Source organism: Procambarus clarkii, chromosome 67 (genome assembly GCF_040958095.1).
Source record: "Procambarus clarkii isolate CNS0578487 chromosome 67, FALCON_Pclarkii_2.0, whole genome shotgun sequence".
Taxonomy (NCBI): Eukaryota; Metazoa; Arthropoda; class Malacostraca; order Decapoda; family Cambaridae; genus Procambarus; species Procambarus clarkii.
This window is the reverse complement of record NC_091216.1, coordinates 25,440,287-25,465,312: the sequence shown is the minus strand read 5'-3', so window position 1 is coordinate 25,465,312 and position 25,026 is coordinate 25,440,287. Positions and strand designations below refer to the sequence as shown.

Below are 25,026 nucleotides of genomic sequence, written 5' to 3'. Positions count from 1 at the left end.
AAAAACCGATTCATTCTACAGTACAGTGCCTAAAACGTTACAGCATAATCCAAGTGGTGTCTCACGAGGGCAAGATGAAGCTGAAGAATAACAGAGTTTTAATAACAAAGCTTTAAGATGTGAATTCTAGAACTCCAGTGGCTTGATATTAATCATTTATTCATTTTTTTTTATCCTTCACCATCATCATAACTCCCAGATCCAAATAACACCGCTGCTCAACGATAATCTTTCCAATTTTATCTTTTTATTTTCCTATTACCTAGCAAGACATTTCTTCACTTAACAGCATTTCTCATACAATTAGTACTGACTTAAAGCAACTACCAATCTACACAAAATTATAAACAAAAACATATGACTATACTTACAATTCCCTTAATTTGTTCATCCTTGCCATCCACTTTCTGCACACGAAGTATATGATAGCAGAAATCAAGGGCTTCAAATCTTCGTTGTTGGGTCAAGAGGACTATCATGCAACAGCCTGCCCAGTTCAAACCCTCACCAAATAGTTGCCTGGGAAAAAAGTATTCATTGTAAAAAACATTTAATAAAATGGAAATAAATAAGTCAGTTTACTGAACTATGATGAATAGCATTTTCATGGCTGTAATCTACACACACAAGAGAGCCGGTCGGCTGAGCGGACAGCACACTGGACTTGTGATCCTGTGGACATGGGTTCAATCCCAGGCGCCGGCGAGAAACAATGGGCAAAGTTTCTTTCATCCTATGTCCCTGTTACCTAGCAGTAAAATAGGTACCTGGGTGTTAGTCAGCTGTCACGGGCTGCTTCCTGGGGGTGGAGGCCTGGTCGAGGACCGGGCCACGGGGACACTAAAAGCCCTGAAATCATCTCAAGATAACACTGCCTACTGTAACAGCAGATCACCAATCTGAGAGGGTGACCTATCTAACTCAAACATTTTCTTAATAGATCAACTTTCCTACAATGTATGTTGCCATTTTCTGTATTAGTTATGCATTTGCTATTTCTTCTACCTTTCTTGATGCAGACACACATACATACTTTTGTCAAGCACAGAGCACATCACCAGGTGCTGCTGCTTCTGCTGCAGTACAAGTGTAACCTAAGAAAATACCAGAATTGGGAGAGTAGGTGCCCCTTGACCCTCCTGCGGTAGTTCTTCTATGGCTCAACTTCCGTTTTCCCATGATAAGTTGTAGAGTACTTGAACACTGGTATTTGTTATCCATTACGACATTGTGCTCAATTATATTCACAAATAGATCTATAATCTTTATAATAGCAAATACAGGTTATGATTCTAAAAAGAATTCCTTGCACTCCTACCAGCTACTGCAGCATAAAGAACAATTTTTTCCTTACTCAACAGTGAAGTTGTTAGCTCCTACAGGAATACACATAACAAACTGAAGTGCCGACCACAGGCGATGGAACTCCGTGCACTCGTCCACATTCATTACACCATTAGCAGGCGGAGATCCGTGCCAAATTGGATCTTCAAGGAAAGTTTGAATTCTCGTCAGAATTACCTGCAGACAAGACAAAAATTACACATACATTGTTTTCAAAATCGTAAAGACAGTAGTATACTGTAAATAAATTTTCTCAAGAACTATCCAAAGTTTAAAAAGAACAACTAATACATAATACTGTACTGTATATAATGTTGAAGTCACTTACCTCAAAAATTGAAAGGCCACAACATAGTCTCTCTCTTGTCAATAAGTCTCCCTCTCTGGCAATCATAGCTTGCTGAAATACAAAACTATATATTAAAAATAAATCATAAAGAAATGACATAACCAGATACATTTCAATCACACAAGAACAACCAAAAAAGGTTATACCTGTACTTGGACCGGCACATTTCAAGATATGAACAGGACAATGTAACGAGTGGTGTGTGCACAGGCTGTTGTAAAGAGTAGCCAAAACGATAAATACCACCGTCTCACTGCCCACCACTTCCCTATCAGTGACTGCAGGCAAGTGGGGTCTAGATTCTTATACCTTGCTACCTAGTAGTTTGTACCTAGTGTATGTTGTAAATCTCTTGACTTATATATTCTGTGTTATATATAATCTTGAAGTTGTAGATGGAGGTGGCTTTCATAAGTTTTAAGTTTATTTCACTTATTGATCACCTATGCAGATTTGGTCATATTTATTTTTTATTTGTTTTCCTTTTTCAACATCCCACCCATGTTCTTTTGTCAGGTTTTCTCTCAATTTAAAGAAACTGTCCTTCTCCATTCCAATTCTGCATATTCTAGTATTCATCTCATAGGTTATATAAATTACAATAAAAAAAATTTAATTTAATTGAACTCTTATCTTTGCCGGCTTTCCATATGCTGCAAGGTTATTGTATTTATATGCATCTCTGGTGCCAAGTGCTAGAATTATGACCCCCTCGAGATTTTTGCTATTTTCATTTCCAGTACACTCAAGACGAGCGTCCAAGTGGTTGGGTACTATTTCTTTCTCCTGTCCCTCACGAGCCGGTCAGCCGAGCGGACAGCACACTGGACTTGTGATCCTGTGGTCTTGGGTTCAATCTCGGGCACCGGCGAGAAACAATGGACAGAGTTTCTTTCACCCTATGCCCCTGTTACCTAGCAGTAAAATAGGTACCTGGGTGTTAGTCAGCTGTCACGGGATGCTTCCTGGGGGGTGGAGGCCTGGTTGAGGACCGGGCCGCAGGAACACTAAAGCCCCGAAATCATCTCAAGATAACCTCAAGATAGATCACAAATCCTTCTCCAGACCCCTTCCAAATGCTATATAGTCGTAATGGCCTGGCACTTTTCCCTGATAATTCCCCCCTGTACAGTAGTTGCTTTCCTTATGGAATAGTTGAATTCGGGAGTCCTTATGTTCCTTTCCCAACTCCACTACCTTACACTTACTAGGGTTAAAATGCCTGCCATCATTTGTGATGAGAATCCAGGTCCAGCAGTTAGAGTAATTGCAAATAAACTATTGAAACCAGTGTTAACAAAAAATTTTAAATCACAATATGAACTGCATTGATTTTTCCTCACTCACCTTTGCTGTCCCGAGTCTCTCGATATTGGATACAATCTGTAGAGGAGCATATTTAGCCTCGAGACGTTTTTGCTTGGTTTCGGGCTTCTCACCCTCTGTAGAGTATTGAATGTTGAGTAAATCAACATGCTATATTTGTAAATTACCCTCTTCCCACAAAAAATAAAAAATTAGTGTAATATTTTACAGCCAAATTATGACAATTGGTAAAAACTATTGTTACATATAAACAAAAATTAAAAGGTGAAAAGGCTGAGAATATATAAACATAAAATGATGAATAAGAGCTAAAAACACTTGTTAACCCCTCCTGTTTGCTTTAACAGATTTTACATACAGCACTGTATAAACAACTACACCAAACATGTCAATCAAAAGTAATCACGAGAACAAAGAGATAATTGTTTTCTCAATCGACTGATAAGCTCTCACCTTTGCAAAATGGCCTTGGTAAAATATTCTGGAACGGAGCTGCCTGCAAGAGGTCACACACCTCCTCCAACGTGAGTGATTGCTCTATTAACAAGCAGAAGAGGAGAGCATTGCCCAGCTCCCTAAAGTGGTGGAAAAGATCTGCTCTCGCATCTGGATACTGCACAATGTCATTCAGCTGAGCATGGTAATAACCCAAGACACCTATTATGGGAATTACAGAGTACTTATCAGAATATGGCAAGAGCACTTCCACAGCATGCAAAACAAAAATAAAATTTAAAATGCATTACGTCCTTTCAAAAATAAAACAAATCTTGTCTCTCATATACAGTACTAAAGATTGCATTCCTGCAACTCAAAAATGGATGCCCAATGCTGCTTCAAATTTTATCGTTTACGTGTACACTGTGAATAAGTGTATTACCACTCGTAAGTATTAGAAATAGCAACTCTCATTGCTGGGATGTATAACAGCAATCACTCCATGCATTACATGCAATCACCATAATATTTGTAGTGAGACTCCAGAAAGACTCTTCATGTTAGGTTTCTTTAATTTATGAAGTTCTTTGACTGATATCCATAGAATAAATATACTATTCTGGCATCTGATATATTCTAGGAATTTTCCCATACAGTATTAAACAGTGAATATGGTGCTGAAGCCGTGTATACATGTATGTCATATGACAATGTCAGACCACGGAAGAAAATGAAACAGGAATTTCCTTAAGTACTTTCGTATATTAAATACATCTTCAGAAGGAATTATTTTTTTTTATTCCTTCTGAAGATGTATTTAATATACGAAAGTACTTAAGGAAATTCCTGTTTCATTTTCCTCCGTGGTCTGACATTGTCACATTCTTAATCACGTGTTTATTTTCGTGATATACACACATGTATGTCATATATATACTTGATGCACCTTCCCCATCTAGATTTAATCTTGGGCAATATTTAAAAATTGTAATTCAATAATAATGGAACAGCATTAAATAAGGACAAGATAGAAACCATACCTGGAGAACCATAGTCATATCTGGGAAGTTTGCACTGCTTTGGCATGGCTTGGAGAAGTGTTTTAGTAAACTGCAGAATATTTCCTTGAATGAGGGAGTGAATGATCTCAAGCAACTCTTGCATCACAACAGCAATGCCCTGGTACCCCAATACACGTACAATAGAGCGTAGGTGAGGTGGTCCCAGGAAACCTGCAACAGGTCAGAAATTTATAAAAGAAAACGCACAAATTTACCAAATTGCTGTACAGTATAGTGCCTGGTCGAGGTCCCGCGGCCTGGTCGAGGTCCCGCGACCTGGTCGAGGACAGGGCTGCGGGGACACTAAGCCCCGAAATCATATCAAGATAACATCTCAAGATATACTGTACTCTATAACAATGTTCTAACTAATGCGGTAACAGGGAAAACTAGTAAATTAACTAAGTAATTACGAAAAGACAGCACCAAACTGGGAAGGGAAAACTAGTAGGGTAAGGCTGTGGAAAGGAAGCTGTGTACAAGCTGTGGAAAGGAAGACCTCTATGCCTGCTAACAGAAGTCAGACATCATCTGTACCCTTCTGCATAAAAAAATAATAATAATCTCATATTAATGTGTTACAGTGTGCTATTAGATTTAGAATACAATATGTATGAAAGAGTAAACATTTCTCTTATATTATATGTATTTGGGCAGGTTTTTACATACATGTTTTACTAATGATAGGTCTATCTCACATTAAAAAAGCACACAGTATGTTCCATTTCATTGCTCCTAACAAGTAGTTTTGTGTTAAAATGTAAATTAACGATGACCATCAATATTTTTCATATCATTTTCAAGCAATGTCTCAGCAGTACAGTACTTTATCTTCAACTATACAATATTACCGTATAGAAATGGGTATTATTACACTTAGAATGAAGGTACTGTACGTGTAGCAGACGACCAAAAATATATCATTACTGTATTATCATTATTGAAGAACAAATCATAGATGTGTAAAGGATAAGTAGATATGAAGGGGTCACTTGCCGACTGATTGCACATCACGCTCTAGAATCAGCCATAGTGCAAGTGCATCTATCACTTGCTATTTTTGCTGTCTGATGATTTCATTTTTTATAAAAGCATTTTATACATTTACTGTATAGCATTTTGAGTTTGTGTTCATTAGGCACAAAGTATTATGGCTAAACAGAGTAGTAAAAAAGTCTTTTTTAGGTACTGTAATATAAATTATAAAGGGTATTGCGGTCTCCTTCAGAACCATGAGAATTTCTACATTGTACGTTTTCTTAAGCGGAAAAAATACATTTTCAGAATAATGTTTTACATTTTTTCTGGATTCTTGAAGGTTATAGCAGGGAGGTTCATTAAACAATGAAATGCTATATATAGATCACACAGCTCTAGTCAAGCAAGTGAAAAATGACAAAGAAATAGAGATACTAGGGGCCTTACCGGAATACTGTGAATATATTGTGCTATAAGCAACATTGAGTGCTTTACTTCCCCAAACCATGTATGGGGCTACATTTGGAGGCTTGTCTCTCTGTACTGCCTGAGCAAAAGTTGTCACTACTGCCTTCACAAATCTGTGAAGAAAAACATTATCTCAAATAGGTGATTAGGTACAAGACATTCAGGACAGAACATTGTTAGGTCTATATATAAAATCCCTCAATACCACTAATTAAGAAACAAGTATGGAAGGCCAAAACTCCATAGGTAAGAACCACATGCACCCACAGATTGACTCCATCTAGCATGTGGTTATGTCTTTCTGGCAATCCCCATTATGTTGTAAGAGGTTACTGCTCTCAATACTACAGGCTAAACATTTTTGTAAACATCATGAGCTCTACAACTGGATATTAGTGTCTAGCTTCACTATGTTTGCATAAATACAAGACTTACTAAAAAATACTTTGAACCGACTCCCTGAACATAACTACAAATGAATGAATGAATACACACATTCAATCCTGGTCTTTGAGGTCCATTTGTAATTTGTACAAGAATGGAAATAAGTATTACCTGCCAGTTGCTGCATTATAGCAATAATTTGGTAAGAAATCATAGTTGAGTTCCCAGAAGACATGAAGAGTGGTTCTGCCGTAGGGAGCCAGTACATTGTGGTTAGCTTCCCGGAGCTGAGCATCAAAGTCATCCAATACCAATAACTGGCACAGTAATTTATGAGTCAACTTGTTAACCTCAATCAGACCTTCCAGTTCCTAAAATCAAGTGAATAAATAATATATATTAAATAGCAACTCAAAAGCAAAGTAAAATACAATACTCAACAAACTAGATGCTAAATGCATTCCGAGTGCACAAAGTCAAGTCAAGAAAGACACCCTAGAGCCAGCATATCTCAGGAAGCAAGCAGCATTGATGTAATGAGAACAGTGAGTGCAGGAGAGGCCTAAGGATTACAGATGGCTGAAATGAGTTCATGAAGTATAACAGGTTTAGGGAGACTAATGAGCACAAAATGCTGGTACCAAGGCACAGGATGGTATACTGAACATGGACTGCTGTACCAAGTACAGGCTGGATACTGAACACTGGCTATAGTATTTAATACAGGCTATTGTAATTAATGCATTAATGCATCCTAAATGTGGTGGTGGTAGTGGAGTAAGAAATGGTGGTGCTGATAAAGAGGGGAAGAGGAGGAGGGGTGGAGGAGGAGGGAATGAGAGAAACACACAAGATAACTGGGATGTACTGGTGGGGAATGAGACTACCATTCACCACTAGCTGTCTACACATAATTTTAATACTAATCAATATCTGGCCGGGAAGTTGCAAATGAAATTGGTTAATTATACAATACTGCACTGAGTTAAATCCCATTATAATTTAGCAGTAATTCAACAAGTTGCATTCTGACATTTATCATAGGCTGACAGTACAGTACAGTAGTTTCTTTCATTTCTGGATACTGTACCGTATTGAGAAATTTGGGGAAAATTGCAAATTTAAAACTATTTGGGCTACAATGATGAAACCTTAAAAATACTGTATGGGATGCTTCAAAGACTTAAATATTTGAAAATTAAGTAATAATTTCTATAACCACTCTTCCGCCATAAAAAGAAAAATTACCATATTTAACTGGCACTATCGATAAAACTTTCTCGGGTACTGTTTGCAACCAAGATTACTAGGGGTATCCCCTGGCACCAAGGCACGTGTGTAGTTGCTGTAGCTTTGCTATTGGTTGTCATCTTTATCCTCCTGCTCCAAAACAACATGTTAACATTTTATTTTACAACAAGTCTTTGAAAGGTGCAAGCTAAAACATGAAGGCATTTTCTATCTATCACACAAACACTGAACATTTTGGAGAAACCAGCACACACACAATTCTGAAAATTATAAGGCTTCTTTTCTGGGAACACGATAAAAACAGAATACTGTATGCTACCGTGACTTTACTGTGTGTGTATGGGAAGACCTAAGAGCAAACACCCCAAGATAAAAATGATTATAATTACCACAACGGAAGTAATGTCCGCCCCTTCAAAGCGAGAGATGGCCACTTCCAGAGATTTGTGCATGGAGGCATTAATGCGCTGACAGATAAGCTTGTTCAGGTCAATGCTACGCCCCAGGAGCTGGACGTGGCGCTGCTTCAGCAAAGTTTCATACCTATCAATCGGTTAGAAATGTTCAGTGAAAACCTGCATACAGTAATGCTTCATAACATAGTATTTTTAATTTGTGTAGCTAGGTTACATATATTTTAATGTTTTATTAGGCAACAAAGAACTTGCATTAATGTATCAGGCACAACAATGCATATCTACATCCATGTTGTCATGATCTATAGTGTAACGATGCAGTATGCTCACAACCTGAATCGGTAGCAAGGAACTGGGAGTCAGATTCAACAGTTTCATAGCTTACCTGTTAGCTGGTGGATAGTGAATTCTCATGTTGTGTTGACTGCATTCACTTCGGAAGCGTTTATCCAGAAGTATACTGAAAATAAAAGCAGCATATTTTGGTATCTACAAACATTTCAAGGAGATGCAAGATAGAAACAATTTTGTAAATTATTTGACAGGTACATTCTAATAAACCTAGCATTAGGGCAATTAAATCCAAATTAACTTTACTATTTACACCTATAATGGCCTATCATTTAAACAGCAATATTAAATATTAAGTTCTCAATTGTTATCGTATCACCCTCCCCCCCCCTCCTGATAATGACTATTCATCCTTCTCCACCTCCATGTCCTCCACTATGTCCTCCACTATGTCCTCCACTATGTCCTCCACTATGTCCTCCACTATGTCCTCCACTATGTCCTCCACTATGTCCTCCACTATGTCCTCCACTATGTCCTCCACTATGTCCTCCACTATGTCCTCCACTATGTCCTCCACTATGTCCTCCACTATGTCCTCCACTATGTCCTCCACTATGTCCTCCACTATGTCCTCCTCCACCACCACTGCTGCTGCTGCTGCTGCCTCCTCCACTTCCACTTTCTTCCATTAATTACAATATACAATTACAATAATGCTTTCCTGCAAAATAAATTACGGTAACTTAATTTAGCTTACCTAATCACAACGACAACATTTGAAACAGTCAAAAGAAGGTTCAAGATACAATGCCAGAACAAACACATGAAAAACATTAAAACACTAAAGCCTGGAAAACTGAGCAACACCATTCCACAAATTCAGTATTACTCTTGTCAACTGCTGCCAGCATGTATTATAAATCCCTTTCTTTAGAACTGTAAAATTCTAATTTGTATGACTCATGGCAAGAAAATAATCTAAAAAAATGGAAAAGGAATTGTTATTTCTACACTAGATTCAGCTAATATGCAAATTAGTATGAAACATACTCAGACAAAAATCTGACTGTACTCTAAATTAACATAACCAACTCCATCAATTTCTAATTGGCATTTTAAGTGTAAAACAATTATTCTAAACACTATACATTGTAAACACAAGCTGTTCACACCTACCTGCCAGCAAGATGTTTATAATAGGCAAACACCTGCTCAGATAACTTGAAAACAAACTGATCAAAGCACAAGTTGACCTCTGCCTCAATCTCGTCGTAGAGAAACTGCTTGCGGAAGTGAGTGAGTGCGTAGTAAGCACTGTCATTGTATAAATCTAATGGATATAGGACACATCTGGAATGAAAATTTAACATGCATATTTAGCAGCACTTTTCTTCAATGTATGTGATACTATTCACATGTAACTTGTGTGCAGGTAATAGTTTCACATATTTAATAGTACAATTCATAATAACATTTAACAAAATATCCAAGAAGAAGCAATTACTGTCACTACGTCTTTTAATCCATTTTCCTTTTAAACTGTAATATATATAACCGAGCCACTTCCAAGCGCACAGGTTTCAGCAGCACAGCAACCACTTACTGACTAAAAAGTTAATAAAGCAAAATACCATATATATGTTTACTCATTCTAAATGTATCTAATCTTTGCAGTGGATCGGTGCTGCATTGACTGCAATCTTCATCAAATATTTGAACAAGGAATATAAAACCATTGTGCTTTACTCAGCCGTATCATCTAACAACATTCAGCAGTTATCTATACTGGAAGGATGGGGGAGGGGGGGACGAGGGGAGGGGGGACTAGGAGAAGGGGGACTAGGGAAGGGGGGGGAATAGGGGTGGGGAAAGGTGGGGAGGGGGGGTACCCAGGCCCTGCTGGGTACCCCTCCTAGTATAATTAAGGATTTTCTACAAGTTACTTTACAGAAACCTTACCAACTCATCTCCCAGATATGCCTGCTAGAGGTCACTAAAATACTGTGTATAATATGCTGCAATAAGACACTCGAGGACAATAGTCTCTTGAAAGTCGTGTGAATGTCACAGTTCTAGCATAATGCAACAAAACACAAGAGAGGTCTTGCATACACTGTATTGTATATACAATACTGTATATATTATATATTATTCCAAATCAAAATACAACTTACTCCATCATTGATGCATCCTTGGAGCGAAGGATGTGATCTGTCAAGATCCATGGCATAGACATCTCAATGGGGAACTGTTGAGGGAATAGAAATCTCATAAATCATTTCTAATATATATATATAAAAAAATAAGATAAAAAAAAGAAAAGTAGAAAAATAGTCACATTAGAATTAATCTTGTGCTGTTCTTCACTCCTGTCTACAGTATATGATCAACTTGCTAGTGATGGGCATGGCTAGCTCATACTCAATTTCACAAGTCTCGATCTAAAATCAAATAAAAATATTGTATAGTATTTATTGTTATACGCAGTTCTCCTCATAAAAAAAGAACAACCCATACTGAATGACAAACTGGAAGGAGTTAGTAAAGCACGGCAGGTACAGTAGTTGCGTGCATGACCAGCTCGCCTGCCATCACTTGTATTTACAGCATAGATCTACAGCATGGACTGTCAGGGGCCAATTACATTGTCAAAAATGACATCAAAAGTTTAGAGTATAATGTACTTTCAAATGTTAGTTGGCTTTAATGAGTTATAAGCTCATCACCAATCGGATGCATCGTAGAAATATTTAAAACTGAATGATACATCACTAACTTTGGAATATGCAAGCTTTAAAGAAAATAAGCAGATGTTGTATAGGGCTATAATAAATGCCCTATGTTGTGCACTGCATAAGGCTGAACAATTCTTTGCTTCAGAGAGAAAATGCTATATAACGAAAAAACAGTAATCAGTGACCAAAGCCGATGTCATGCCTATATATATATACTGTACAACATCATTTAAATTACAATTTTAGCCAGATTTCCAATCAAGTAAAGAATGTATATTAAGATTAATGTATATTTGTGTAAAATTAAATAAGACAGTAGCAAATTAAACAATTCTCATTGTATTATCAGAGTAATGTGTCCAAGTCATTAATAATTTAAGAACTTTATTGGTACATTTTAGGTCATGTTCACTTATAGTTGATGAATAAAAGATGTGGTAAATGCATGAGTGACAAGCAAAACCATTAAGTAATTATCTAAAGAGAGCACCAAGCCCGGAAGACTATTTAGCACCACGTGTCATGGGATAAGCAAAGTCATAAATATCTCACGATGCCAATACTGTACTAGAGCAAACACACACACACACACAAGACGAGCAACATCAAAGGGATTCGATTCACTAAACATCTTATTGAGGGACAAATTAACTCAAAAAGCCAACCCAGTAAGTCAAGGATAAAAGCTCGACCCCAGACAGTGCTGCACCACACCATGGAAACCTAGAACCATATTTTATTACGTTCTGTCCATACACTAAGAACATTTGTATTGTATTCAAACTTTTACACCGTGGAACATGTCTAAAAATCCATGGTCGCGCATAAACAATGAGAAGTAATATAATACTGTGCCACCATACAGTATAAGCTAATGTATGCTACTATTTTCTTAGCACCCACAACACTCATTCTGTGTTACATTTATTCAAATGCTAAATAATTGTGTGTATGTTAGGATATATAGAAGTATGGGTATTCATTAAACTTGTGTATTTAGTGTGTCAACTTCCATTTTAAAAAGTTATTTAATTGTTATTTAAGTAATTATCAAAAAGATAACACACCCAAAAATGTATACTGTACAGTAAAGCACCATCTGTGTCAGAGAATAAAAAAGTTCCTAGATGTCACTCAGGATGCCAATACGAGAACACAAAGATACAAGGAGAGTTGCGTCAAAACAATCCAATTCACATAGGATTTTGTCGAGTGTCATATGACTCGGAGAAACGGTGGGAAAGCAAAATTTCTTATCCTGAAAATCAGGATATTTCATAAGGAGGTGAGCAAGTGTTATTGGAACAAGGCAGATAGGAAAAGTAAACGTATTTAAACGAAGACATTTCGTTTACAGGCTCGTTTACAGGCTTTTTCGTTTTCGTTTTACAGGCTCCCGAGAAAAAATGGACCCCTGCATTTAAAGTACTCTATGTCTGAGAGGAAAGATTAGGAGACAACATGAGTTTCAATACTGAAAACAAACTTGCAACAAAGTTTTAAAGAATTTGCCACACAACAAATAGAAAAAATAATATATTAGGCTTAAAAGGAGAGAGAAATAAAATAATACAAACCTACTCTAGTATCAATTATGACGAGAATCTCCCAGAAATGACAACCAGATGCGACTTCCATTGATAAAGCTAATTTATCTGCTTATACAATATTAATTTGCAAATACAGTAGTTTAAGGCCTGTTAAATGTATTGTTAATGAAATCGAGAAATTAAAACTACTAAATATTGTATAATACACTTTCTATATAAATTGTTACTTCCTTATATTCTGCAAAAATTGACAAGTAAATATGTAGTTGCATTTGATTAATAATGTAAATGTATTGATAATGAAGTAACAGGTTACTGTATGATACAAAAAACTTTTCGATTGGCTTTGATAGCTCCATACTAAATACTTATAATCTGATAGAATACTAGATCAATAGCTATTATACATACACGGTGTATAACCACCATGATGGTCATAGTATATAGTAGTATAGTACTACTACACAGTATAGTAGTATAGCACATAGTATATGGTCTCTAGTATATGCCGTCTCTATTCACACCTTACCTAGGTTACTTTTGTAGACGAATACACTAACAATATATGTAGTACTTTAGAAAGTTCAGAATGATTACCGTTGTACAGTATATTACATTTTCTGTACACAAGAAGAAAAAACTGAAAATGTATTAGTCAGTCATACCAAATGTCTCTTCAGAACTTTAATTGGTTTCATAATACACCAAGATTTATTTTTTTGTATATAGTTCAATATACAATTGAAAATTATCAAAACACTACAACAAATATATTCACACTTAAGTTTTGTTGTTAAGCTTTCATTAAGTCACTTAATACAGTTTCACATATCAAAATATGCAATACATAAATATCACTTATATACTGTATCAATAATAAAGAGTCGAGAGAGACCCCTCCAATGTATATGCCCTGAATAGGTCATACATTGAATACGTGATATTAGATATTACAAGGAAAAAAGTAAGATTCCTTTTGAACTACTGTACGTCAACAATTATCTACTGTAAGGAGCACAGCATGTCGGTATTACAAATTGTTAAGCAAACAGTTACTAGACAAGAAACCTTTTTGGTTTATTGGAAAGCCATCAAAGACTCTAATGAGACAATAGTATATATCAAATTTGATAATATATTGCACCTGCTGCTGTTGATCATACTTAACAAAAATTTAAATGAGGAAAAATCCGTATTTCTATTGTCTACTTTACACCATATCATAAATGTAACATCCACAGGCAAACGTAATATAAAACACAAAAACTAACAAAAACAAGGGTTTTCGTAATTACACAGCACCAAAACATTTTAAACATACATGAAAGGCTACTTGATCAAATTGCTGACTGTTTTGAAACAATAAAACCTTAACTATAGAAGATATTTATACCAAGTAACCCATCACATACAAGAATAATGCCCTTGTCACGCCATAAGGCAAGAAGTGTTACTTAGAAACAGAACACATTTCAAAGTGACCTCCATGTACAATAGTACCAATGTGTTGCAGTAACTAAACAAAACAAAAAGGGGGGTTTAAATTCAAATGCATGCACAGGCACTGCAAGCACAACAACTAAGGACAAGACAGACGTAATGGAAGGCGATACCTGAATGCGCTTCTCCATGACCACCAAGTCTTTGCATTCCTCATTGTGCTGGTGTTCCACTGTGCACGTCTAGGGAACAGTCAGGTGCACCAAGAGTAGTAGTAGTGAATGAGGTCAAGATATTCAGAATGAAGAAAATACAGTCGAGAAGTAGATAATCAAAGCTTTATAAGATGCACGAAATTAAATCTGAAATAATATGAGTGACAGAACAGAAGTACAAAAAATTGACTGGCGAAGCAAATGAAGACTGAAACAATATGATACTTACTGAAAGGAAAAAGTTGAAATCATGAATGAAGAAATACTATGGTTTTTAAGAACACAAACAACATTTTTAAAACCAAATTTAGATGATCACTCTTTCACAATTTTAAGGTGAATGAAGGAGAAGAATGATAATACATGGGTCATCAAAGGATGGTATAGTATGGTGCACTAAATTTTAGCGACGTGACTAATGATTTGGACTCCCATACTCAAGCATACTAGAAAGTATTCTTGATTAGATTGTAAATGCTGTTCTTATATTCACCGAATATACATGTGCTGCTGACATCATCCTGCTTACCAGTATGCGAGTGGGTGTGTGTCTAGTGTAAGTGCTGGCATTATATCCACTAAAATCAATTTTTATCTATCAGATTCCTGTAGCTGTACAGTGCTTAATTATGGCAAACCAGCGTAAAAACGTTAATGAAATAGTGAGGCTGGTATTTAACAGGTGTTATAGTCATCACCAATAGACAAAAACTATTATTAAAAACAATAGACAACATTCCAATGTTGGAATGCCTATGTTTCTGAAAGATGGGTTCCCTGAAACCTCAGCAATCAGTATAGTCACCAGAGGCTTAAGTTATGAGTTGTGGGAACTATATATGAAACCCAATCAACCGACTTCCTTTCTCATTTGGTGACAGGAAATAAAATAGATTCATCATCAGAAATCCGATCAAAGATGGAATCCATGCAATGGAGGCTCCAAATTCTCTGACCAAAGATAATAAATCACTCAGCAAGCAAAATTATGTCTTAAATTTTCTGGGATTCTATATATATATATATATATATTGATTATGTTGATTGCCATGGCCATTACTGTACTTTAAAATTTTCTTAGAAATGAGGAATTCCGAGATAATTAAATTGAAGGTCAAGTAGTCATTCATGAAATTTTCATAACAAGAAATTTACTTATTAACTAAAGTAATAAATTGGCTGTAGCAGCAACATTAAGCTGATAACATGTAAAGGCTTCCCACAAATGCTTCCTGATGAATTTTTCCAAGTGCATTTAGGTTATTCCCAAGTCTATCACTCTTAGCGAGGAGAATAATCTTGTGTGCTGTGTACAGGGGCATGGCAAACTTTAAATTACCAACTCAAGTGAGTTACATTGAACACCTTCAAGAAGTGATCTAAATTTACATTATAAAATATGTTAAAAGTAAAATAATTATCAGATCAGCCTGTTGTGCATTGTTTGAAACTTGTCAGTGCTGTTACCCTCTGCCTTTCCTGGTTAGTCAGTATAATTCTAGCATTATTTTCACCAGTGTGCAGAACTTCATAATGGAAAACATCCTTTGTTTTCAAAATTGATTATAATACGTACTAAAATCAGCGTTTTAAAAATTGCACACGTTCAATGCAGCCAATATATACGAAAGGACGTTAAAACGCAAACATTATTTCAAATAATGGAATCCCTTAAACAAAATAATAGTATTTTTCACCCTTATTTATATGCAAACTTCTTACATATTTACCTATCAGTGACTATGGGGGAGCGAGATCTACCTGTTTATAACCTGCCTCCTAACCGTTCCTACCCAACGCACTAATTACCCCTTTCAACATTAACATGTTTAGCATATTTCTTTTTAAAGTTTGGTTGTAGCCAGTTCCATCCACTTCTCAAATGTTTGCAGCTGCATACGTGCTCTAGTTTAACACATTATTATTCAGTAGTAACATACACAAATGTACAATAACATCCTAGAATTTGACAAAATTAATGAATGCCAAGTATTAATAACCCCTGCACTGCGCACCTGGTTTCGGCAAAAACTTCTTGGGGCAATTGTCAAGGACATATTCTTGTTGTTTTTATAAATATTCAGGTAAATTTAATGTCAAAATGTTTCCAAACTCAACTATTTTCATTTAAAAGCACAAAGAGTAATGAAAACATTAAAAAAACATTAAAATATAGCCTAATTAAAAAAAAAATAGCACAACTCTCAGAGCGCCTAAAGGCGCTTTGAGCAGTGCAGGGGTTAAAGGAATGGTGATGGGAGTCTAAACCATCGGCCCTACACAACACAGCCTGACCTCTAGGTAAGACAAAGGAAAAGGTTGGAAAAGTAAGTGGATTATCATTTCTGCACTGCAAAGAAAAAAACTAATGCTGGAATACTTTTTTTTAAGACAATAAAACATTTTATTTATTCTTCATAGTATGAGATGTGCAGGTTTACGATGACAAGATATTATTACATGATAATGTGTAATATTACAATGATGATAACCTTATTAATACAATGAAGGCATGAAAGAAGATTAATTTAAGTGCTGGAGTTTAAGTGAAAGCCTTCAGTAACAAACAACTGGATGACCTAAGCTCTTAACTGTAAGAAGACAACTAACCACACTGGCAATAAACTGCCAAAAAACTTAATTATTAAACATTCCACAAAACATATGAAACATGTATTAGCACACATTTTGTTTTTCTTCTAAACTTTAAAATTAAATATTTGAAAAAAAAAATTCTTTCAAATGGCAGTAAAGCTTGGCAGTGCTTCTTTATGAACGAAGTTTAAGAATTGATCCAGCAAACACAAATTACTTACCTTTGAGTTGTTTTGGGCTAAGTTTTCTCTAAGAGCATAGCAAAGCCATCCTTTCTATAGCCATAGCAAAGAGTTCCGGCTTTTGATCATAAGCCACTTTCACTATGTTGATACAGCTGGGACAATTAATGACCAACAAGAAATGACATTTTGGAATACAAACGAACGATGCACAAATGTGCCCCCTACCCCATCCACAATGAAAATGTAGACAGTATATTGACCAGACCACACACTAGAAAGTGAAGGGACGACGACGTTTCGATCCGTCGTAGACCAAGTCGATTCTCACAATCGACTTGAGAATGGTCCAGGACGGACCGAAACGTTGTCGTCCCTTCACTTTCTAGTGTGTGGTCTGGTCAACATACTTCAGCCACGTTATTATGACTCATCGCCTGCATATAGATAGTACATATTTCTATGCAAAGCCGAGTGTAAAAGTGACCTAGAGCGAAGACAACAAGATACTGGGTAATTGATAATTCCCATTGTTGGGGACAGGAAGCCTGTGCTTAGTCTTATCGTGGTCTCCTCCGGTAAACTACTAACCATCCTCAGACTGCAACCTGTGACCTAGCTCCAGGGGAATCTATTTTACTCCTAGGTGAACATCTTGTGAAAGAAAGCATGCCCAGCCGTTTCTGTCCAGGCCAAGGATTGATCTCGGGTCCCTGGGTTGCAAACCTAGGACGTAGACTGCTGTGCTACAGTGGGATACACAACCATGTAATGAGCAGAGGTCACAGGTAAGATCATTCCATACTGGAAATGTCAACGAGAAGAGAAAATCAGTCCATAATTCAACAGGAGGTACCTAAAGGCCAAGGCTTGGGAAAGTTTCATGGAAAAAACTTCAGAAGCAAAGAAGAAAGCGAGAGATAACCAGATATGAGTCAAGTACATTAGAATCTAGGAAGAAGCAAAGAAACCATCTGGAAGCAACATAGCAGCAAAAAGCCTGCCCAATCTACTAGTCACAGGTGGAGGAAAACAACAGTAAATCACCAAGTTGTATGACTGAAAGAGCTCAAAACAGTTTTATGAAAGAAGTCAATGAAGTCTGCAAAGAACAAAAACAGAACACCCAAGGAAGAGTATGATAGAGCAACAAAAACAGCCTAAAGACCAGACTCCATTTCCTACATAAAAGCACTTCAAAGCAAAAATAGAATTTTACAAACTCTAATTGCTTATTACAATTTCTTAAAAATTGGCTCTATATCCTTGTCATATGCTTCTTACAAGTCCATAAGCTTACATACCTTCTCCATCACTAACCAATTGATCAAATAATTCCTGTATACAGTCTATAAAACAAATATTCAACAAATACCGAATCTTGAACTAAGTAAGACAGCCAAGGTGAAGAGGGTGTAGAGTATGAGAGGGGCAGTGTGTTGTGCAAGAGCACAGGTCAATATTATGCCCTGAGAAAGGAGTAGAATACCTTCCATGTAGAAACAATAATATTATAAAGCTAATTGTGGCTTCTTATATAATGTACTCCATTTCTGAGATTGAAAACTAGGATAGAGATGCCTGACTGACACCAAAATCACACTGAAGGAAAAGGAAATTAGCTAGGCTTTGCTTAACTATTTTTGTATTAAGTAACAACAGATTTAATAGATTTTGTTTTGTTTTACTAAAAATATAAATACTGGTACAATATATAAAAAAGTTTTCCCAGCACATTAGAATAGTCATGTTGGCACTAGTTTTGAGTTTACTTCTCTCAAAGTTCTTGGATGACCTGGGAGCAAGGCAAACATCTTTCATCAGAGGGGCATTCTATTGACATAACAAATATCTAAGGCTGTATTATAATTTATACAAAGTTTTAATAATTATAAAAGGGCACATGTATAAAATAATGTTTCTTCTAAATGTAAGGTCCATTTAGGTTTGGAGAGTAGGCATTTTTCTTTGATACCTCAGCGAGCACATTGACCAGGTATAGTGCACCCTCGATTCAACAAATTATATGGGACCAACCTCAGTTTGCTGTAGTGAGGGATTCGTTGCAATCAGAGATGCATTCAGGAGGCCCATATTCATGAACAAAAACTAGGAAATCTCAAAATGAAAACAAACTATAGAATTTGATTTTAAATGTTCTCAATGGTTTCCCAAGGTCCCAACTCTTTCTTCTACTGTTGCACCTATCTACAAAAATCATTAAAAATGTGATTGGAGCCATATTAACAGTTACCACTCATACTCTAATGTTTCCCCTGTTTTATGGGCTGATTTCACTAAGGAAATCTTTTAATTTTATTTTAAACCTATGATAAGATACCTTTCCTGCCAGCCAGTGAACTCTGTACCTAAGCAAATCAGCCCATTCCCAACTTCAGTGAACAAGAGTTCGTAGAATCAGGCAAGTAAATCCGGCCTGGGAAGCGTGCATTCCAACCAAGATTCGCCGAATCAGGGTTCCACTGTACATACATTTCTGGAAGGGAGCACATTCCCTGGACACCTCAACCAACACTTTGAGTACGTCCAAGCATGACACCAATTACCACAAGAAGCTTCTTACTGGAAACTACTGTAATACCACTCAACTTTTGATCTTCTCCCAGCTGATTGTGTTAATGAACACCAATGTAATTAGCGAGACTTCCATCGTCAAAATGAAGCAAGGCTTGTTTTTGCAAGTGGAACCAATGGAACTGTTCTATGGCTATAGGAAGAATCATTTGCAGAGCATTGCCATAATTAATGAAAAAAAAATACATTATTTACTACCAATTATTTTAAACATGAATGGCAAATTTTTAAGAAATTATATTCCTATTTTAAAAATATAAATAAATGTGCCAATTACACACAAAGGAAATTTTTATTGATATAACTAGAAGAACATTCAGTTAATCTACTGCCAAGAAAAAGACACTCACATAAGCCTGTCATTATGACAAAAAAGCAAACAAACTCCTTGGAAGAGCAAATTTAGTTGTTATGTAAGAATGGTGAAGAAATGTTTGCATTCATCTGCATTCAGCTTCTACGACCACATGCCCACATTACCCAGCAAGTTCTTTCAAGGAACTTCAATAGAACACTAATAATGTACACCTCAACTATCAAAGCGAGACATAAGAATCGAATATATAAACAATACAGGTTAAAACCTTCTTAATTCAGATCTAGTGAACTCTTTCTTTGGAATAATTAACGCTTCATTTAAGATCGTAAATATAAATGCTCAACTAAATGTTTTTCTATAAAATGCCGGTTATGTTGAAAATACACATGCATCGAGTCTATATTCAGTATAGTAGTCTATGAGTTTACCTTTAGTAATCAAAACCCTTAGAATACTTAATGGATTAAACAATGCTACAAATATTTCTCAGGACTCCTAAAGTTAATCCTTTTCATTATATTGACACCTCAGGTCTGCCTCTCCAACCTCCACCCATATAAACTCAAATAATTAATCTTTCCACAACTATTTTACTCTTGGTCATTACAAATCTTAATTTTTTCACTGCTCGACCTCTATCATTATTCACATTTTTTGCCTATGTGACTCTTATAGAGAGACATAGTTGCCCTTTTACAGCTGTGTCTGAGTACATGTATATCTTAAGTCCCCAGCATCATCAAGTCATTAATTCTTTGCCCACATGTCCCATTAAACCTTCGTACCACCTTGTGTGCTCCTACACGTACAAGTACCTGATCACACCAGCACGGAATCATTACGAATTCATTTATGTGATGGGAGTTCGTCAACATTCAGTACTTCACTTTGTTTTGTCACTCGAGTTTCTTCTGCTTCTTCCCAATGGCCCTAGGGCAAATAGTCTCTAATTTTAAGTAAAAAAAAAAAAAAAAAAATCTAGGTTCATTAAAGGCCAAGGAAAACTAAGAACCTGAGAAAGTAATACAGTATGTGCAGTATGTAGTACATCATAAAATTGAGAACAATTTTAATTCAGTTTCCAAAATTAGTAGTTTGGGTTATAAATTTTTTTAATTATACTAAGCTTTTCTAGAAGGAAAAGTTCTTCTACTTCCTAATACTTTATAAACTCATCCACAATAATTAAGCTGAACTGATGAGGTTTTGATGTACAATATAATGCATGTGGCCATTACATTTATTGTGCATTATGCTACCAACATTTAAACAAATTCAAAATGTCTCTCAATTTAACCTATACTGTATATAATAATCCTGGTAAGATGAAAAAGTAAAACTCTCGAGTTACTCAAGTTAAAAATGTTAAATGGATTACCGAGCCTTAATAAAACAATGCTCTTATCATGCATGCCAGATGTTGCAGCCATGAGAGGTGGTCAAGCTCTCTCAAAGACCATGAGTTGCTTGCCCACACCACAGCCAAGAAGAAAGCCATACATTTAAACAAGCATGTAACACACCGCAGCTTCATATGCCCAGAAATGCTCTTGCGGAACATCGTATAACCAAAAAGTATGACGCCAACTCCTTTACTGAACCTGTTTAACTTTTAATTACATTTCAGTTCCCCTTACTGCCTATATAAAGTTATATTCTCCCATCCAACTCTTAATGACTTTGTCTTAATGACATTTCCCAGACACCAGAATGCTGCTTACCCAAGTCCCCAAAATTACAAATCTCTGACTACAAGATTTGAATGGTGTCTAAACTTCTTTTGAGCTGCTCAAAACAATTATGACACATAATAAGACATTTTACACTCATTCCCTAATTGCATTCAGTCACTATTAAATTAATTCCGAATTCTCTATGAAGATGATACCTAACAACCATTCAAAAACACCAAGATGACAACTATTGAAGAATACAAGATCACTTTATAAATATTATTCACAACCATGCAACAAAAAATAATATTTAAGCCATAAATTACTGAGTCAGAAAATAAAAATCCAGCCAGGCTGCTTCCGAATCACCAGGACCTTCATTAAAATAGTCGAGAACAATGAAGAATCATATTCAGTTAATGACCGAACTGTCACGAGCCTGGTTAACTGCAATGTTTTTTAAATAAATTTGAACAAGGCAGAGATCAAGCAGGAATCAAGCAGGTAAATCTAATTGCTGCTTTTTAATGGATATCACATACCCAGTCTCATTTTGGATAGATAATTGAACTATAATTTTCAATAAAATACATAATTTTGCAAAATATTTGATTGAAAAACAGTGTTGTGTAATTTGTAACACCAAGCTTTATCTGTTTAATCTGGTGAAAAGAAGTTTCTGCAATTTGTTTATTTTATTAATATACAGTGATATCTTGATCAGATGAAATCTAGTTAAAGAAAAATCAGGAGTAATGGAAGGATTATAATCCTGTTTGTGCTCAAAGTCTGGGGAAAGTGTCTGGAAAACCGAGATAACTCAGATATTCATGATCTCTGGTGCCAATAAACAAAAACACATTAGTTTTGTCTATACAGAATTTAAATCTGAATTTAATTTTGTCCATATGATTTGGCAACAAATCACACACAATTATTCATTTTATTTTTTTTGCAAATATATATTTATTATTCGTAATATAAATTTTAAAATCAAATGCATCGAGACCATTTGGATTCAATCATTCCAGATAATTGAAATAAAATAGCAATGAAATAATGTTACATCCATTATATTAATCTGGAAAATACAAAGCAAACTCCAGTAATTTAGTAAGGTGCAGTACTATAACCATACTTTTCGAACACAAATTGCCAAAATACGAAATCCTTTGAAATTCAACAAATACCGATGGTAAAGCCTGTGAGCCATCTGTGACAAATACCGCAACAGCACTCGTAAAACTGATCTCACTAATGGCCCTTGTATCATAAATTAACCACAGAGTTGCCAGTGATCAAATATCAATTACTCTCACAATAAAGTTAACAACATTATAATAGAGAGACTGTCTCGGCAATGGCCACATTCTACAAGTATCGGCAGGATTGGTCTTCTCGTGACACGATTGCGTCTTTGGCCGGTTAAAATCCCATCCACCTAGTTAATATACAGACTAGTATTCGTACGGAAGCAGCACTGACGTAATATGACTGACTGTCGAATGTAATACAGAAGCTTTTATACTTTTTATTTAGAAAATATACACGATTTGTTTTTGTTTGCTAATTAGTATTTTAGAGAGACAAACTGGGTGCAGCAATCAAATTTACGGAGGATAATTTGAAAAACAGAAAAAGGCAGAACGACGCATCGTAAATCGATTCCCGTAACGATATATTTGATGCAAAAAATATACACCGGTAAATAAATATACAATATTTCATTCACTTGGTCACTAGGAGACTCGCACTGTGTCACCACGTGTGTCGGCAGTTCGAGTCTCTAGCGCCCAAGTGAATGAAATGATTATTTCCACGATAGTGTGAGTGACAATTTATATATATAATATGTATACATATATATTATATATAATCCCAAAGATTTAAATAAATATGTTCCTAAATTATAATAATATTCTTCAACCTGAACTGATTAAACAAGGAACCTTCATTTGCATCTGCATTCCTCCTGCTTACAGTTTAAAACTTCACATCCTTTGTCTAGCAAAGCTGTTGTAATTTATTTTGAAGAAATGTATTTACAATATTACAAAGATAAAAAAAAAGGCAAGATATAGACCTAGCTACAATATCAGATCAGAGACTTGCGCATAAACAATGCTATTTGGCATTATCCTCACCTGTATTCTCCGACCCATTGTCATTTCCAAGTAGAACTCACGATACCACAACTGAGAGAGATCGCAGCAAAACTGTAACGTTTCTGTAAAATGCACAACACATTACCACACTGACCTAGTTGGCAAATGTAAGGCTCAACGTTTGCAACAAAAATGTAGTGCATACAATCAAGGCAGCTCATCATCCAACATAAATAAATTAGACAGACTACTGTTGGCAACACTAATATAATAATTCTTTATTTGCTCTAAAAACATACACACTATTCACAAACCTTTATAGCTTGACTGTTCTATATTTTATAGCTTTAGCTTCATTGTTTTCCAAAATGGAGAAACTCGGGAGGAAGTATGATGATGATAACCTTGGTCAGTCTCTTAACTAATGTAACCTCAAGTGGGACAGCTCAGAAATGAGCCACTTGTACCCCAAAACTAAAGCTTTATCGATCCATTTTGAACAATTATATTTCCGCTCTCATCAACTCTTTAATTTTTCCCACTGTGATAGCTGCCATGAATATGTGCTACAATACTATTTTATTTGCTTCTACTTTACTTCTTGATACAGCAATCAATACACTGTTAAGTTTTACTAATACCGATATTTTATTACAATATAATAGATCAATTTAGGCAAAAAAAAATTAATGTTCTCTCAAATATATAGGAATAAAGTTTTCTTTACATTGGAGTTAGCAAACTATAATTTGAAACATTAAGTGAATACAATTGCTGTGCATCATAATACAGTTTAATTACAAATGTTTTTGGCTTAAATATTAACTTTATAGTAGTTATTCAAAAGGGAAATTAAAAAAAAAAAATTATTAAGGGGTGAAACAGAACATTACAAGATTACAATGAAAATTTGTCTCTAACCACTGAAATTGATGAGATAAGTCCAGAAAAATGATGTCTTATGAAACTCATCAATCTGACAAAGGTGTTGGCCATCAAGCTCCTTCCTCAGCGTCTTCTTCCCACCAGACTTGTCAGAGATGAGGGACTCCAGCATCGTCCGCACCATATAAAGCTGTGTCGAAGAGGGCCCTGCAAAATGACATTTAATCATTTAAACCAAAATATATCAACATACAAAGTAAAAGGTTAATTAATTTATTTCCTTTGTTTATTAACCGTTAAACTGCGCAACACGTTATATGACGTGTTGAGTAACTTACCCAAAATTGCGCATCACATCATATGACGTGATGCGCACCACAAAAATACCACAAGAATAATTTGTGGTGTAAAAAAGAGGCAAAG

The 25,026-nt window shown here is 35.7% G+C and overlaps 1 protein-coding gene across 15 annotated transcripts in view; it reads right to left on the bottom strand.

Annotated features, from left to right (window-relative positions):
* Positions 1–25,026, bottom strand: part of Cyfip (Cytoplasmic FMR1-interacting protein Sra-1) — a 53,636-nt gene that overhangs the window by 5,070 nt on the left and 23,540 nt on the right. For 11 of the 15 annotated variants that reach the window (XM_069310514.1, XM_045757370.2, XM_045757367.2 and 8 more), the window contains 15 exons: positions 24,640–24,810; positions 23,758–23,840; positions 14,208–14,276; positions 10,484–10,557; positions 9,486–9,659; positions 8,401–8,475; positions 7,989–8,142; positions 6,520–6,719; positions 5,944–6,077; positions 4,498–4,689; positions 3,473–3,676; positions 3,041–3,135; positions 1,673–1,744; positions 1,355–1,521; positions 372–519 (listed from right to left, as the gene is read on the bottom strand). In XM_069310514.1, coding sequence (XP_069166615.1) covers positions 372–519; positions 1,355–1,521; positions 1,673–1,744; positions 3,041–3,135; positions 3,473–3,676; positions 4,498–4,689; positions 5,944–6,077; positions 6,520–6,719; positions 7,989–8,142; positions 8,401–8,475; positions 9,486–9,659; positions 10,484–10,557; positions 14,208–14,276; positions 23,758–23,840; positions 24,640–24,810 — 2,012 coding nt within the window. The remainder of the gene's footprint in view (positions 1–371; positions 520–1,354; positions 1,522–1,672; positions 1,745–3,040; positions 3,136–3,472; positions 3,677–4,497; positions 4,690–5,943; positions 6,078–6,519; positions 6,720–7,988; positions 8,143–8,400; positions 8,476–9,485; positions 9,660–10,483; positions 10,558–14,207; positions 14,277–23,757; positions 23,841–24,639; positions 24,811–25,026) is intronic. The other 4 variants (XM_069310516.1, XM_069310515.1, XM_045757373.2 and 1 more) reach the window with 1 other exon arrangement.